The 16,826-nt window shown below is 38.6% G+C and overlaps 2 protein-coding genes across 3 annotated transcripts in view; both read left to right on the top strand.

The window, feature by feature from the left end:
* The window catches only part of LOC126924127 (neuropeptide SIFamide receptor-like), a 63,709-nt gene extending 50,748 nt beyond the window's left edge, over window positions 1-12,961 (top strand). The window contains exon 3 of the mRNA XM_050738283.1: window positions 2,928-12,961. Within this exon, the coding sequence (XP_050594240.1) occupies window positions 2,928-3,711 (784 nt within the window). The 3' untranslated portion in view covers window positions 3,712-12,961. The remainder of the gene's footprint in view (window positions 1-2,927) is intronic.
* Window positions 12,962-14,035: 1,074 nt separating this feature from the next.
* On the top strand, window positions 14,036-16,749 carry LOC126924134 (odorant receptor 30a-like). Of its 2 annotated transcripts, XM_050738295.1 has the most exons (6): window positions 14,036-14,346; window positions 14,650-14,902; window positions 15,183-15,286; window positions 15,550-15,864; window positions 16,049-16,324; window positions 16,603-16,749. In XM_050738295.1, exons 1-6 carry the CDS (start codon window positions 14,152-14,154, stop codon window positions 16,669-16,671), a joined length of 1,212 nt encoding a protein of 403 aa, XP_050594252.1. In that variant the 5' UTR covers window positions 14,036-14,151; the 3' UTR covers window positions 16,672-16,749. The 2 variants fall into 2 exon arrangements, with proteins under 2 accessions (XP_050594252.1, XP_050594251.1); XM_050738294.1 differs by lacking the exon at window positions 16,603-16,749 and having other exon boundaries at window positions 16,049-16,462.
* Window positions 16,750-16,826: the final 77 nt, after the last annotated feature.

Raw genomic sequence — 16,826 nt, 5'->3', positions numbered from 1 at the left:
TACCGTTTTCATCGCTGATACGTATGTATCGATTATTCCATTAATAACTGTCAAATTAGTAGAAGATTTGTAGGAGTAGTCTCGTTAAACCGACTGTATTTGCATCCTTAATGTTTACCATGCGTCTAAAGTGTGAAGCACAGTCGAGTAAGTAAATAAAACTGTCCATATCGAGAAAGATATAGAATTATCGATTTCGTTAACAAAAGCTAGGTAGGACAGCGATATTTGATTAGTTTGTCAAGTATACCGCAACGAAATACGATTTTAAATATAACTCAAGTATTTAAACCAAAAATAGATAATATTATTAACATCGATGTTGAGATTAAATCTATTATCATAATTCTAGAGAAATGAAATTACAAGTGATAGATATAAATATTTGTCGCTGGTAATAATATACATCGGTTGAGACAGCGTCTGACCGTAAACGATCTACTTTCACTTGCTTCCTAATATCTTCTTCGTCATCTCTTATCTCGATACTTTACTCGATCTTTTGAATAATAAATAGTTTTAATACAAAATCTTTTATACCACATCGAATCAAAATTATTCAAATTAACGATAAATTTGGAAACATATAAATTTATTTGCAATATTAATCGGGATTGGCCTATTTTACTGTTTATCGTATTAGAAACGATTTCAAATCGTCTATCTACAAAAGTTTAACAATTTATTATTGTTACGCTTGATTATGTAACGTGTATCGAAAGTTAGTGTAAAAATGCTATTCGTGCTGATGTACTCGTGTTGTAACGAACGAAATTAATTGGTATTTTTATAAAAGTACCAGGGATCCGGTGCAGTCGTCCAAATCGACGCTAGATGCAATTAAAAATTTTTTATGAAAAATAAAAGGTAAAGTATCTCGCTCAAACTACTATAAAATGAAACAAATGTCGTTATGCAAAAATAATAACGAGTACGGGTATTATTCTGCAAAATAACTGATTTACCCACTTTCAACGTAATGATCTGACCGAAACAAAAAACGAACGTTGTAAGAATTTACGATATATTCTATCAAATTTATCGATTTCGTATATTATTTAACACGAACCGTTTAAAATCGGTATCGTTTGTCGTAACAGATACTCACCTACCCCGTACATGTAGTAAGTAAGCGCATATAGGGTATACGTATAATGGATATACTTGCCAGCTTGAACATGTTAAACGTTTTATCGGCTTTTCCGTAGGCAAACACGAAAAGGACACGGATCGATACTGCTGTTAGCTCTACGGAAATCGAACTCTTTATATACACGCGCCGAAAGCTGTGTCGTCTTCGTTGTTCACTCCCACTCGTGCGCTCCCAATGGCCTCAGCAGCCTTCGTCATTCCCGATAATCCGTATCCGCGAATCGAGCAATTTTTTCGTCCTTCCTAACCCCCGTTCGTCTTCCCCTCCGCGGAATACACGGAGGCTGGCTTCAGAGGCACGAAGGTTAGCACTTTTGCGTTATAAATATGCAACGGGAGAGACGCGCGCCACTCGGAAGAAACAATGCAGATGAGAACGCGGACAGGTAGATCGGTATCAGCTGGACGTTGATTTATAGAAGGACTCTTCGACGTGGACAACGACGAACGGTTGTGTTCGTTTAATCGAAGGACGCGAATATTCGCCGAGCGAAGCTCTCCCATTAAAATCCGATACCGAGAAAATCGAAATCGTTCGTGTCGGAGTCTGTCGCGAAGCGACAACAGGCCATATTCGCTAATGGGCGTGTCTAGGTCCTTGTTGGAACGGATTCGAGTTGGACAAGATCGTGTAAGGATGAGCACGTACCGGTCAATTAACGGAGGCGAGGAAGAGACGTCTTTTCGACCCTCTTTGATCGTTCAACTGCTTCCTTTGCTGTGATAAGACACCGTTTACCGTATATTCGAGGGAAACTGGACTGAAGGTTGCCGACTTCGAGCGATACAAAAAGAAAAATAATCGAAAGGTCGTAACGAGCTACTGTGTACGAAACATCTCGAGAAAGAAGTTGCTTGCTACAACAATGAAATTTCTAGGATGATATTCTCTATCGGATCTAAAGACTTCGAACGTGATTACTTAACAAATTCTTAAGAAACGACACCTTATCTAGGCAAGACTCGTTTCATAGACCGCGATACAGGAATGTTGAATTGCCATTGGGTCGCATAAAAGGCGCATTGCTATACATATCCATTCTTACGCAGCAGCCGTGCGCCCGTCCAAGCGTAACGGAACCGACTGTCTTTCGAAATCGCCGATAGAATATATCGAGATTTCCATAGCGAAGGCATAAAAAATGAATGGTTACGTTTTCCGCAGCACGACTCTGTGTCTGCGTAGGTGTAACCTCGTATCCCAACGTTGTAAAATCTCGATTCCTTCGTGATCGATAAACAATGACAACGTTCGCTTGTGCTAGAACGTCGTTACGCGATCTCGCGACCGTCATAGGTTGGCCTCGGTCGCTAGCAGCTTGTTTTGGCACTTTCTTTGTGAGTGTGATGGGTCTCCTTAGTTGAAAAACTCGTTTATCGAACTTGTTCCAGGGATTTACAAAATATGCTCGATTCGATGTTAGAAGAGATGACCGTTTCTCCGATCTAGCGCATTGTAAAATGTCTAAAGTTTTAATCGATCAAATTTGAAAGTCGCTTGTGATATATCATGTCAACTCCATAGATTGAAACGTAGAAAATATGTTGGTTCCTACAATTTATAAAATACGTAATTGTCAAATTAACTCGAAGCACGTCCTCTCGTACAACTCGAAACGTATCGATTATCGTTTCACGTTCCGAATTAACAAAATTTTTAACGAAAATTTACAGAAACCAAGTTATCGTCAACCATAAGTTCTCGATATCCTAAAATATACACGAGTACAGAAAAAATTTCGGACAATTACTAACATCGATCCGTCTGCCCGCAGGTTCCTGGCGATCTGGTGGCCCCTGAAATGCCAAATAACAAAGAGGCGAGCTCGCATGATGATAGTCGTGATCTGGTTCATCGCCCTCACCACCACATCTCCATGGTTACTCTTCTTCGATCTGGTGTCGATTTACGACGACGATCCAGACCTGAGGCTCTGCCTGGAAGTGTGGCCGCACCCTGAAGACGGCACCCTCTTCTTCCTCATCGGCAATCTAACATTATGCTACGTTCTTCCCACGATTTTGATCTCTCTTTGCTATATCCTGATCTGGATAAAAGTATGGCGAAGGCATATCCCCTCTGACACGAAGGACGCTCAGATGGAGAGGATACAGCAGAAATCGAAAGTAAAGGTGGTGAAGATGCTGGTCGTCGTAGTGATTCTGTTCGTGCTGTCGTGGCTGCCGCTCTACGTGATCTTCACGGTGATCAAGCTTGGCGGAGACGTTGCCGAAAGAGAGGACGAGATCCTGCCTATCGCCACGCCGATCGCTCAATGGCTTGGCGCCAGTAACTCCTGCATCAATCCCATCCTGTACGCTTTCTTCAATAAGAAATACCGTCGTGGTTTCATCGCGATCCTCAAGAGCGGACGCTGCTGTGGCAAAATCAGGTATTACGAAACGGTGGCCATGATGTCTTCGTCGACGAGCATGAGGAAATCTTCGTACTACGTGAACAACAACAATAACAACTCATCGACCAGGCGAACCTTCCATGGACCGCCGGTGCACCAGGAGAGCAACGTTTCGTACATATTCAACCACACCGGCGTCTAAATTGGTAAACACTTCGTAGGGATTCGATGTATTCCGAGGCTGGCTGCCCGGAACGGGCTTAACAGTGAGCCGATCCGAGATTCTGGGTCACGCGTGATCGTCACGATTGTCACTCGGATCGGAAGTCGCCGATTACGGAGTCCCAACCATGGAAGCACGTTGCTAACCCGCGAAACCGATCGTCCGCTCATTTCTTCTGCTCTTTCGTTTTTGTACACATCTTTTGATTTTGATCGCGATCGTATGTAACGCAACGCGTTCCAGTTCCCTATTGTTGACGCGGAAACGACGGTTTCTCGAATCTGTCGTTTTCTATCGTCTCGCACAACGTGCATCGTAATTTCATTGAAAACGAGCGTGATCGTGTAACCACGCTGGTTTTACAAATAGATATCCACGCGTCGTTGTTATGGATCCCTTCTTTGCCTCGAAGTATCCGGACTGGATGCGAGACATTCTTTCGGACTTACCTTGCGACGAAGAAACTGAGTAAAAAGATTCGACGAACGAGGACGTAGATCGCGTTGAGGTGCTCGCATACTTCGGAGGCTTTCTTCTTTTTTACGAGCACCTTTCTAGATTTTTAAGGTATTCACGAACAAAGGGACCGAGTTGTCTGCTTCGAGCGAAACAAGCGAAAAATGTGACGGCAACGAGTAGAGGGCAGGACAGAATTAGCAACTCCATTTGTCTGAACCTTTCGAGAGACAAGAGAAACAAACGGTTTAACACGATGGAAACTGTACGTCGATTCGCCTCGCTATGTACGGTTTCTGGTTCAAATAGTAAAAGTTCGGGCAATAGGAGTTTAGTTGAGTCAACTAGTCGCTAATTAAAATTTCGTTCCAATAAACGCGGTTCTACCGTAAAAAGTACGTGAGTTCAATACGTCATTGTACACCGCCACAAGACACGATGTAAATTGCTCGCGATACTCGCCAGCGTAATTAGCGTGCGAATACGATTGATAATTCCGAGAGAACGGCTGGCAGCGCGACACAGACCGTTTGCTATAACGATGCTTCTGGAACTGGTGGTCCATTCGTAATTGTACTTATCGTCTGAACGAGGAAGGTCGCTAGCAAACTAAGAAACTGCGGGCACCGTTGACTCGTCTGGACGATTTACTCATAGGTCCTTAGGATAACGTAATACAGAAATTTATCCGTGCATTGCATGCTGCGATTTAAGTGACACTAATTGCATAACACCTAACGTTACCTTACACATTATTGGTATAGCATATACGTGAGTTATCGAGATAGAGATAAGAAGGGAAAACGAAAGAGAAAGTAAGCTAGAACAAAGGCAGGAACAGAATGTAAAAGTGAAAGAGAGAGAGAGAGAGAGAGAGAGAGAGAGAGAGAGAGAGAGAAAGAGAAAGAGAGGGAGAGAGTATTCGAAGATTTTTATTAAACACTACCTCCGCATGCGAGAACAGCAGATTACAACGTATATACACTACTTGTACTTATTATTCATAGCACAGTCGACTCCACAAATATAATACATATACACGTATATACATATATATATATATAAATATATATATACATATATATATATTTTCTTATCGAAACGTTAGACGATCTAGTTGATATTTTTTTTTTCTTTTTATTTTTTGGGGACTTCTTACGGTGCCATACGTATACCGATAAATACACGTGCCGCGCGTATCATCGTGCAGAAAGTGAAAAATATTTAAAAGAACCGGTTAACGCGTATCGACACCGACCAAACAGCGAAGAGAGTGCGCACGATGATTTTAACGTTACATCGATCGAAACGATGGAACGATCAAACGATTAACAACGCTTTCGTTTTTGCCACGTTGTCAAGTTGCTTGCCTCCTTCCGTCTCCTGTGATCCAATTCAACTCGTCGCTTATTCCACTCCCAAACCCAGTCTCACCTACTCGTTCCTCTGTGTGTTTACACCGACCTAGAGAAAGGCGGAAGCGCCCGACTTTACAGTTTTGTCTCGAATTAATATCGACCGATTACGCGTGCGATGGATTAACGCGATCACTGGCGACAATAACGACCTTTTACGCCCCAGGAGAGCAGCTCCTGCCGCGAGTTAGTTCAGAGATCAAACTACGTAAGTACTCGTGGCAAATAGTTCAACATCGTAGTGACATTTTTTGTTAAACTTCAATCACGACGATTGATTTTATCACGATATATCGCGACTAAAATTGGTGAAAAGAGGATTGATCGATTTGGATGATTTTCCATGAGTACGTGTTCGTATTAGTCTAGAGCTCGATCTCTTCAACCGTAACGTCGAGATATTATATAGGGCGTTGTAGTTTCCTATCAAACTTTGTCGCTATATCGTATAAGTAGGAGAAGAAGAAAGTATGTAACACGTATGTACGTGTATACGTATCTACGTTCGAAGCTTTGTTAAAAAGTTGTAATGAAAATATAGAATATAAAGGAAAGGGTAACAAAAGTATCGCTAGATTTTAATACTTCGTTTGAAAATGTTCATCGTTCCTGTCGATACACGACTGACTGATACAAGCTGTAAAAAAGTTGGGTTTATTTCGATACTGTGTTTGATGATGGAGTACATTTCGATTTTGTTGCAACTCGGTAAATCAATCGTTAATTCTTGCAATTAATACCACTTCGATATATCTTTCCTCAAAAAAGCAAAGTATCGTTCCCTTTCCTTTCTGTAGTTTTGTTATAACATTTTGCTATACGAAGCTTCGAACAACCCTATATTCGTACAACATTCATTTTCTTCTTTGTGCTCATAGAACATACTGACAAAGTTTAGCCTGGATAAAACAGCAACGTTTCGTGGTTTTCGCTTGTTTGTTTTCTAGCTACGTGTCGCTCTAACTCGTCAGCGAGGAACAACTTGTTGAAACACGTATAATTCGTCTCATAGTTGCTTAGTTTAAAGAATCGTTATAGAATTGTAATTTTCCCGTTATCTATTCAAATTCCACGTTATTTCGACTATTTTCCATACATTATTTTTGTTAAATTTATTATTGAAAAAAGTCGCGCACTTCATCGAAATTCGCGCGACAGTCTACGATAAACTGAACTTGCGATCGTCTCAATTTCCACCAAATACGAAATTATTCATTTTCGATGTTTAAACACGAAATTCGTAATTTGATTATTTCGTGTATATTCCATCGATAAAGAATTGAGACCATTAATATCCATGTTCCACAAACATTTGTTCCCCTTTAACGAGTAGCAGTGATTCGTTGTTCTTCTACGAGACTCTTATCGGGCATTCACGTAGCGCACGCCCTTTCCTCCATGTCAAAGGATATCTTCGTCGATCAGCTGTGGATCGTTTTCCTCCAGCGGAGAATCCAATACGCGCGATAACAGCAAGATGCAAATCGCGACGATCGACGAAAGGAAAAGACAAAGGAAATGGAAAAAAGGCAGCATGGGATATCACGCGCGCTTTAACGCTACCGACGAGCATTATACCTCGATCCTTTGTAATACCGATGTAAGATGGTAACGTGTTAAAACGAAGAGCTGTGGGGTTTTATGATAAAGCAACTATTTTCGTAAGGTTTTTATACGTGGCGATGACAGGATCTAGATGTAACGAAAACGTATGCGAAATATAATTGTACAGACGGATGTAAACGAGGAATACTTTATTCATATCTATCGTAGGCTCGTAACCGATGCGACGCCGACCGAGTCTTGCGTGACGTTTCTTAAAAAGTAACAAATATAAAACAGAGAAACTGTTAGAGATAAACGCGCGAAGGATAAGTGACAAAAGCTAAGAAAAAAGTAATTGTAAAAATGAACGAGGAAGAAATATAGAAATAACAAAAGGACATACGAGTCGAAGAAGTAACTATAAATAATTGAGAAGCGACTGTATACTTACGTAAGCGCGGTTCTAAGCATCTTGTAAGTTAACAATCTACGTATATCGTAAGAACATGATATTTATATAAATAGCATTTATGTATACGATGTACGCATATGTGTATATATACATACACATGTATACATTTACCGTACACGTGAAAACTAAACGTCTATCTGCTGCTGTCTTTATGTACATAATGTAACTTATCGTGTAATATTATTGTACATACATAAGTAACGTATATCATTGCTATATTGTTACTATATACACCGCCGTTACCTTCGTTCTTATTCGTTGCTCTCTAATCGAAGAGGGAAAATTCTTACTCATCTCATCGAGAAATATCCTCATCGGAGAGCGAACGAACTTGTTCACCGTTTTACCGTCTCGTGAGATACGTTTCGTGTACGCACAGTCAAAGAAAGACTTCTTGTTATTCTAGGAAAGGAATCTCTCTCTCTCTCTCTCTCTCCCTCTTTCTATCTATCTCTCTATCTCTTTCTCTCTCTGTATCTCCATCGTTGGATCCATTATTATTCGATTAATTGTCGATAAACGCTCTCGATCGTATATATGTTCGTTTCGATTGTACATATATATTAACCGCTGTATTTCGAGCACCGCCCATGCGTTCACGGTGTTTCGAACTTACTCGAAAGATTCAGATTTTATTAATAAATGTTATTCCAACTATTTTGATATATTTGGAACGTCACACGTAAATGACACTGTTAGTACTTAGAAATACTATATTCGAACGTGTTCGAGTTCGTCTCGGATAGTACGCTGTACATTGTTGTTGGTATTTCCAAGTGTTTTCGTATTTTACGTACACAACTATTGATACTATTTTTTATAATAACGACGATCATAAACGGCTACGTCCTTAAAACGCGGAGGAGCGAAAACAGAGGAGAATGCAATCAATTGACTGTACGTATCGAGAAATCTGCATAACGCTCGACTGGTTGGGCAATCCCTCGAAAATAATTAGCGCATCGCGGTTTCTAAAACGGGTCCTATCTTCTATACGGAACGTATGCTATTCCAGAAATTGCACAATATTTATTTTCGTACAGATATACAGTGTACTTCCAAAATTAGGCGATGAACTTTGAGAACATACGACGATCCTCTGGATCAGAAATGCGTTCCATGTTTGTAATTACAAGGAGAAAGGAATTCTTTCGTAAACCGTGATTGCTCGTCATCTGTGGCGATATACCATGAAAATGTTAAGTGACACGACTGTAGCGCCTATAGCACGAATATTCCTGCAAAAGAAATTGAAGATTAATTTTACGATATCGTATAAAATAATTAGTAACCGACATAATTAAATTAATCGATATAGTTGAAAATGATTGATACGTAACACGATGTAGACGCATGTTAAGATAAAAGTATAATAATCCTATGATTTTGTTGGAAAAGAACGTAACTTGATCTGTGTAATAAGTTTTCATATATCGCGATCAATTTTTTGAAATCGTATGTACCTCTTTTATATCATATCACATCTGTATCCGTATATTAGAAATTAAAATTAATTAGAAATTAATTTATCTATGGATGAAACGATCAAAATTGTTTTAACATCTTATACCTGGACATACTTTAAGAATCATGCTGTTTTCAAATTTTCTACGCTACCTTAGTTGGTACATTTACGCATATATTCTACGATAGGCTCTTCCCGTCTAATTAACGCTATATGGTTCGCAGACATTATAACTGAAAGAACGCGCGGAAAAACGAACGTGATGTGGAAAATATTTGGTCGATGATGCACGCGAGCTAATAGCAAGATAGAAACGTTCGTTCGTTTGTAAAGTGGTGTCAATGAAATCGCTATAAAAGATGGAACTCTTCGACTACATGTAAATTCAGACTTTGATTTTCCACAAAGACCTCGTCTCGAGGAAAAAATCTGCCGCGATCGATACGACGCCTCGAAGAAGCAAGAGAACGAAAGAGAATCATTTTCGTAATTGCTGTCGTAAACGCAACCTATGATCTCAAAGCTCGACCGCCTATTTTAGAATTCTTCTCGTCTACTACTTACGAAGTAAGAACTGCATGGAACCACGAAACTCGTAGCACCACGAGAAAAAGGCCATAGCATTCGTAACGACTTAGTCGTTGTACTTGGACTGTTGGAGATGTTGCCTAGCCAGTTTGATCGTCAGGCCCGTATCTCGCTGGTACGACAACGTACCCGACGATTTCGTTTGCAAACGAGGCTGAATCGACTCTCAAAAGTAACCTCCAGATCCGTTCCTATGCTATCGTTCACGGTGGGCGAATACACGCATAAAACGGATAGAATTACCGAATAAAAGTTTTTCTGTTGCGCCATAACGTTCGACGAATCGCTTGATCCCAGGGCTGACTGTACATTTCGTGTCTTACGATTAGTTGCTTGGTTTGCATGGCGGATCGACGGTGATCGAGAAACCGCGGATAGATGGATAACTGGCGATAAAATAAATAACATTTTCATCACTATCGATTCACCAATATTAACGATGAATTACCGTGCGAGAGAGCCCGGGTGAAACTTTCATTTACCATAACTACGCGATGCTGTTCTTGGCGAGTAAATTAGGCGAGTAACTAGAAATTAGAAACGATAACAAAATGTAATGATATAAAGCGATCGTGATCGAAGGGTGATTTATCGATCATATTGTTTTCCAAGTCTGCATAGCTTTTCACGTTTAACCGATAATCGGAAATATACTTGCATATCGATGGATTTGATTTTGACTCTAATAATAATAATAATCGCCGAGACTATGAGTCGCGTAAAATGATTAGAGAAACTTTTCTTTTCCTACATTTCCTTTTCTTCGCCTTTCTTTTAGAATTTCAACGCGATGGGGCCAAAAACATATGGTTTTTGAAAGGTTTCTAGATTTTCGAATGCGTGCAAATGTACGCACTTTGCGGAAAAATTCCAACAGTTTGATAGAATCGAGTTACGACATATATAAAAGTAACAAAATCAGATTTACAAAGGATGTATCGACGCAAAGTGTAAGAGCTTTTCCGCGAAATGTCGAAAACTTTCAAACGTGAACGATGGCCGCAGATATCTCGAGTCTCTATCGATTCATCGGATATTTTTCTACACGGGTTTGATTAGATTTTTCAAAAAAAAAAGTGCGTGGCGTGTGTGTAAATAAACGGGAGTTTTAGAGGAGTATTGTATTATATTATTATTACGATATTATTATTACATTATTTACTATCAATTTACATGAAACGTTTACACAGACTAAGGTAACAAGATATTTATCTATAAATTTACATCGAAGAAAAGACAAAAAAAGAAAAAATGTCAAAGCTGTAAAGAGTTTTGGAACGACAATGAATACATACAGGACAGCGAGCTCCGGCGTAAGCTAAGCTTTCGATTGTTTGTACAATCACCTCGATATGAAATATTTCTAATCCTTCAACTTGTAAAGTAATTCCGATAATTCCAACATTTCTCTATGGAAAGAAAGCAAGCAAGAACAAAAAATAACGACATACTTTATCAATGTATTCCTTTGTCTGAAAATACTTTCGATTTTCCTTCCGTTCGCATCGTTAAGAGTTGTAGAATATAAAACCACAACTTATCGAATCGTGATAGACGTAGTAAGAAAAGATTGGAATTGCGAACGATCCTCTCGAGAACGAATATTCGGAATTCGAGAATCGGATTCAAAACGTCTTCTCCCGATAGTTTTCTCGCCAACATCCTAGCGAGAAACGATCAAACGAAATTCCACTTAATCCATGATTAATAATTGCGCGATTATTTTTTTAAAACAGCCTCTCGTTAACGTAGAGGAGATGAAAATCGAGCTTTCACTGCGTAGGTTATGCGCTGCCATGTTACACCCGAATTTCATTAACAAAGTCGAATAATAGAACCTCATGTTTTTCTATCGTTTCCTTCTCTCGCGTATATTTAACATGTGTATATTTAATAGAAGCATAATACACCTAGAAGAATCACTTGCGAGAAAGTTTCCTCAAAAGATACGACGTTTAGATGAAATAATCGATAACTTGTTGCAAAATAGCGATCGATTTACGCCACATCGTCGATAATGACAAAAAAAAAGAGATAAAAAAGGAGCGAAAAAGATGATAGAAATCTTTAATGATAGTTAATATGTTAAGTTTAAGAGCTGATTTCGGACAGCTTCTCTCGAACGGTTCTTAAAAGACGAAGAATGATGGAATCTGCACATGGCAGTTACAAGCTCGCGTCACCTCCTTCGAAATCTTCACCATTATCGTTATTATGATTATTACCATCATTGTCGCTATCGTTATCGTTACCGTAAAAAGAGAAGATTATCATCGCTGTAATTGCCCTTCGATAATTTTCGCGCGTAGCGACACGATGATTTAGAGGAAACGTGGATCGAGTCTGTCGAAGGACGAGCAGCTTTTCGATTTTGATAGGCGATTCTGGAATTTACTTGTTGGATAGAACGATTTATCTGTGCACCATGATAAACGTAGATCCCTCGGTTTAAGAGCGCAAACTTCACCACGAAGAAAGAAGAAAAACATAAATAAATAAAATAAAGGAAGCCACTAACGTAGGCGAAAGAACAATCTTTCAGTTTCGTTTTATCGTTGCTTTGATGGGTACGCGTGTTATATGGATAAGCGGCATTATCCGAATAACAATGAAATAATAGAAACATACTAGGTAAGGAAATGTTTGCAAATGAAATTGATAAGTGTTTTAATATTGTATCGAAATGTGTGTGTATGTACCAAGCAAAAAAAGAAGACAAAAACAGAAAAAAAGAAGATAAAAAACAGAAAAAAAGAAGAAAAAACGAAAAAGAAACGAGAAAAAGAGAAACACAGAGAAACATTACCAATGTCGATGCCTGTTGCCCTGGCCCTTCTCCTAACTGCCCTCCTTCCCCTCTGTCCCCGTTTTATTCGCTGTAATCGTATTACGATATTTAAAACACTGTACGATTCAAAGCCCTCGATACGTAAAGATTTTGCGCGGGCTGAGTCTTCGTTTGTTGTACATTTCGGTATAGCGTCCGGACATTGCCGCGGGACGACGATTCAGTGTCGATCAGCCTCTAGAACGTTTCATCCACCCTCTAAATAACGTTTTCAACGGTGGAAGTAGCAATAAAACTTTCGTTTGCTTCACCTATTTCTAACTATCTCTCGATCTCTGGTTGTAGAATTGGACAATTGGAAATAGAGGCGATCGCGACAGTGAGTCACCCCCCTCCCCCGCCCCCATAAAGATTAAATATAACGAGTTGCGAATAAGTATACGTATTTTCTCAATGAAAATGATAAAAGGATATATAATAAAATAAAATTCCACTGTAAACTTGTCTTGTTCTTTGTGTCGCGATACCTATGATAATTTAATTAATTCGATTAATTTGAAACGCGAAAATATACGTACATTGTGAGACTGCTATAAAATTGCGATTGTTCGAACAAAGATTCAGATTAATTTCCATAAACGTTTATGACCATATTGATCATATCTATCATCTCTATCATATTCGTTGCTGGGCCATATAATTTTTCAACCCGAGTAACTCTATAGAGTTGTACTCTTTTTGTACTTGGAACCATCGAATCACTTTCTCGCATGGCAGAGCACCTCGGCGTGAGAAGGTACATCTTCGTGTTGACCTTCATTCGCTGTTTCCATTCGTATAAAATCGTCATTATTATCATCGTTGTAGCAACGAAGCTATTCCATTACATCGGTATTATTATTGTACAAGCATCGCATCCTGGTATTCTACGCACTGTAGCGACAACCTCTTCGTCTTTCTCATCCATTTTCCTTTCTTGTCCGTGTGTTTGTTCAATTTCATTCGATAAAAGTTTCCGCCATGCACTTTCCATTGTGTTGCATTTTTAATACTGGACCAAGCGTTTACCAACACATCGCAATAATACCCACGAAAATCGTCGCGTTTTTCGTTCGTTTGGACGGAACAAAGCGCATATTCCAGCGCATTTGCATATTACAAAATGCACGTACCGATATATAAAATAAATAATAGTATACCTGTTAAAGTATATCGCTGTAGAATTGATATTCATTTTGCAATCAAGAAGATGCTTTAATCGTGTTAACGCAATATCAATATCGGTGCAAATACACATCCTTCTACATCATGTCACGACTCTGCATTCGAAGAAAGCTACATACACACATACAACTGCGCTGTTCCTCTAAACGACTATACGTTATATTGTAATTTTTGCTTCTGGCGATAAGGTAATCGATACGTGACAAACTACTAGGTGTACATTCGTTCCATGGTGTAACAATCACACGCACTCACCTTGTAGCATACGTGCATAATATATCGATTCATATTTGTTTCATATTCGTCAATTGCATATTTGTTCCCTTTTCTCTTTTACGCGCGAAGGTAAGACACGTATCCATCACAAAATATCGCATATCTAGATAGATCAAAGTGATTGTCTTCAAGTACTAGTTACCGCGTGACAAAGAATCGAGAAAATAGAAATTGACAAGGAAATATTGCTATGCCAGCTGAACGATACACAGACGTGTCCATCAAAATGTCAGAATTTCTGCTAAAAATCACAGGTCTCTCGAGAACGACGAACAGCGCCGAAGAGATCAGGAGGAAATTGACGATAATCTATACCATCGTTGCACTCGTTTATGGAGTGTACGTGAACGTAGTGGATATTTACCACAATATGGATAATTTAGACGTGAGTCTAAAAAACATTCTGCCCTTTCTATAGGAATTTTATAATTATTAAATTGCACATGTGTAGTTAACTGTACAGTGTGTTCATAAACAATACAATACATTTGCGGAATTCGATATACGTATGTACAATAGTTAGGCAGTCTTTGGAACATTCTTTCCTTGTATTTTGAAGGGTTTGAGAAGCGTTTGCCCAATCGCTTGTCCAGTTATATCAAATATTCCTGCCACTTAAACTTACTACCTGTAAAAATATTATATTGTGAAACTGTTCTTTTGGAAATGTTACAAATAATTTTTTCAGCACTGTATCTTTTTGGCTTCCAACACATTGAACATAGTATTGGCAATGTTCAAACTTTCGGTAATAAACTTTTATAAAACAGAATTTTCGGATATGATCGTATATGCGCAAAAGCATTTCTGGCATTTCAATTATGACGACAATGACAAGATACTTTTTGCGGAGTGCGGAAGATTTTGCAAACTGTGGACAGTATTTCTATTCTTTGTTACACAAACCGCCTTGTCTTTCTATGCAATAGTGCCAATCTCCGGTAAGTTGATCCAGTAATGAAAAGATTAAAGAAATCTTCTTTTTTTACACAAAAAACATAATTTTTCAAATAATGGAATGAGGCACCTAAATTTTAAAATACGTAGTAAGAAAGTGATCCAAATTATGGAAATTGAGGGGCCCAATTTAAAAATCAGCCTGAGAAATAATCCTTGCAATTGGATAAAAATCTAAATTCATTCTACTCAAGTCTGACTTCGAAATAAACATTTGTAAAAATCAGGATAATCCTATAAAATTCATGTTTCACTGTATTTTAGCGAATATTGGAAACAATAATTCAGAGAGGTTGCTTCCATTCAAAATGTGGGTCAATCTACCGCTAACTGTGACACCTTATTACGAAATAATGTTTGCTATCGAGGTATACGAAATATTCAATATGTATATTTCAAGATGTCGATCATTTCCTGACTTTCTAAACTTCGAGACGTATAAGCTTTCAATAACTATGCCTTTTATTGTCAGAATAACTTTTCATTTTATGCAAAAAAAGAGATGACTCGCGTAACATTTGCTTGCTACACGGTCGCCGGTTAAACAACTCTTGAAAACAGGATGAGGTAGCATATATCGTAATAACTTGTCGTCGATGACTCTACGATTAATTGCTATTTACATACACAGTTACTGGCCGTACAACAAATTGGCGCGAGCTATATATGCCCCGACAACTTCTTATGCGTGCTAAATCTACACGTGGTCTACCAATTTCGTATGCTGCAGAACACGTTAGTGAATCTATGGTCGAACATCGACGAACGAACAGATATCGTCGAGTACTCGAACGAATGCTACGTAATGTTGAAAAAATGCATCCGAAAACATCAATCGTTGATCGAATTCAGCGCTAAACTCGACGACATTTACACACTGCCGATCCTCAGCCACATGGTTATCTTTAGCGTGCTGATGTGTTTCGACACGTACGAGGTCATTCTGGTACGTTTGAGCGATTTAAAACGAATTAACTGAAAAGCTATCGCGGATACGTCATATTTCTCAAATTAACAATTTAATAAAATTAGACAAAAGCAATCGAACGTTTTACCATTATTCGGTACCTACCAGATGAAAAATAAAAGCTATATTGCTTACGGTGATCACTTAAAAAATTTGTACGTAGGCGGACGTATCTCCCGGGACACGACTTATTTTCTTCTTCCACATGATCGGTAGTTTTACCCACATCATTTTTTTCACGTATATCTGCAATGGTTTAGTAGAGGAAAGCACGAATATTAGCACGGCATCGTACTCGGGATGGTGGACGATTCTGCCAATGACTGAAACAGGCAGGAAGATACGAAAGGATACGAGGATAATGATTATGAAATCGATGCGACCGTGTTATCTGTCCGCAGGAGGATTCTTTCCTGTCACTTTGGAAACATCTACCGCGGTATGCAGCAATTTCTTTCTTTTAATCCCATTTACTCTAAAAATGACATTTTGCAATCCGGTAAGATATGTAACTGTTTTTTGTCCTTAAATAAGCAAAATTTCAATATAAATCATGTATGTGGTATCTTGCAACGTAAATTTTACTTACGATATTGTATGCGTCATATTTTTACATTTCTGCTTATTACGTACACGTTTTTACATATCTGTAATTATAATAGAATACGTATGTACATGGAAAATTGTAAAACATCTTGATAAAATTTCTTGTTACAGCTTATAAGCTCGACAATGTCATACTTCACTCTCATGAGAGAATCGTCTATAAAAGCAGCAGCAGAATAATTAATCATAAATGCACGGACTTGCACAATAAAAATACACAATGAAAATATACAGTGCAAATAAATTTCAGTATTTATATCTACCTAAATACAAGAATAAAATTAAATTAAAATTGAATTATCGAATGATATCACCGAACGAACAATTTCCTTGTC

This window comes from Bombus affinis, chromosome 14 (genome assembly GCF_024516045.1).
Source record: "Bombus affinis isolate iyBomAffi1 chromosome 14, iyBomAffi1.2, whole genome shotgun sequence".
Lineage (NCBI taxonomy): Eukaryota > Metazoa > Arthropoda > Insecta > Hymenoptera > Apidae > Bombus > Bombus affinis.
The sequence above is the reverse complement of the archived record's forward strand: the minus strand, read 5'-3'. Positions and strand labels throughout refer to the sequence as shown.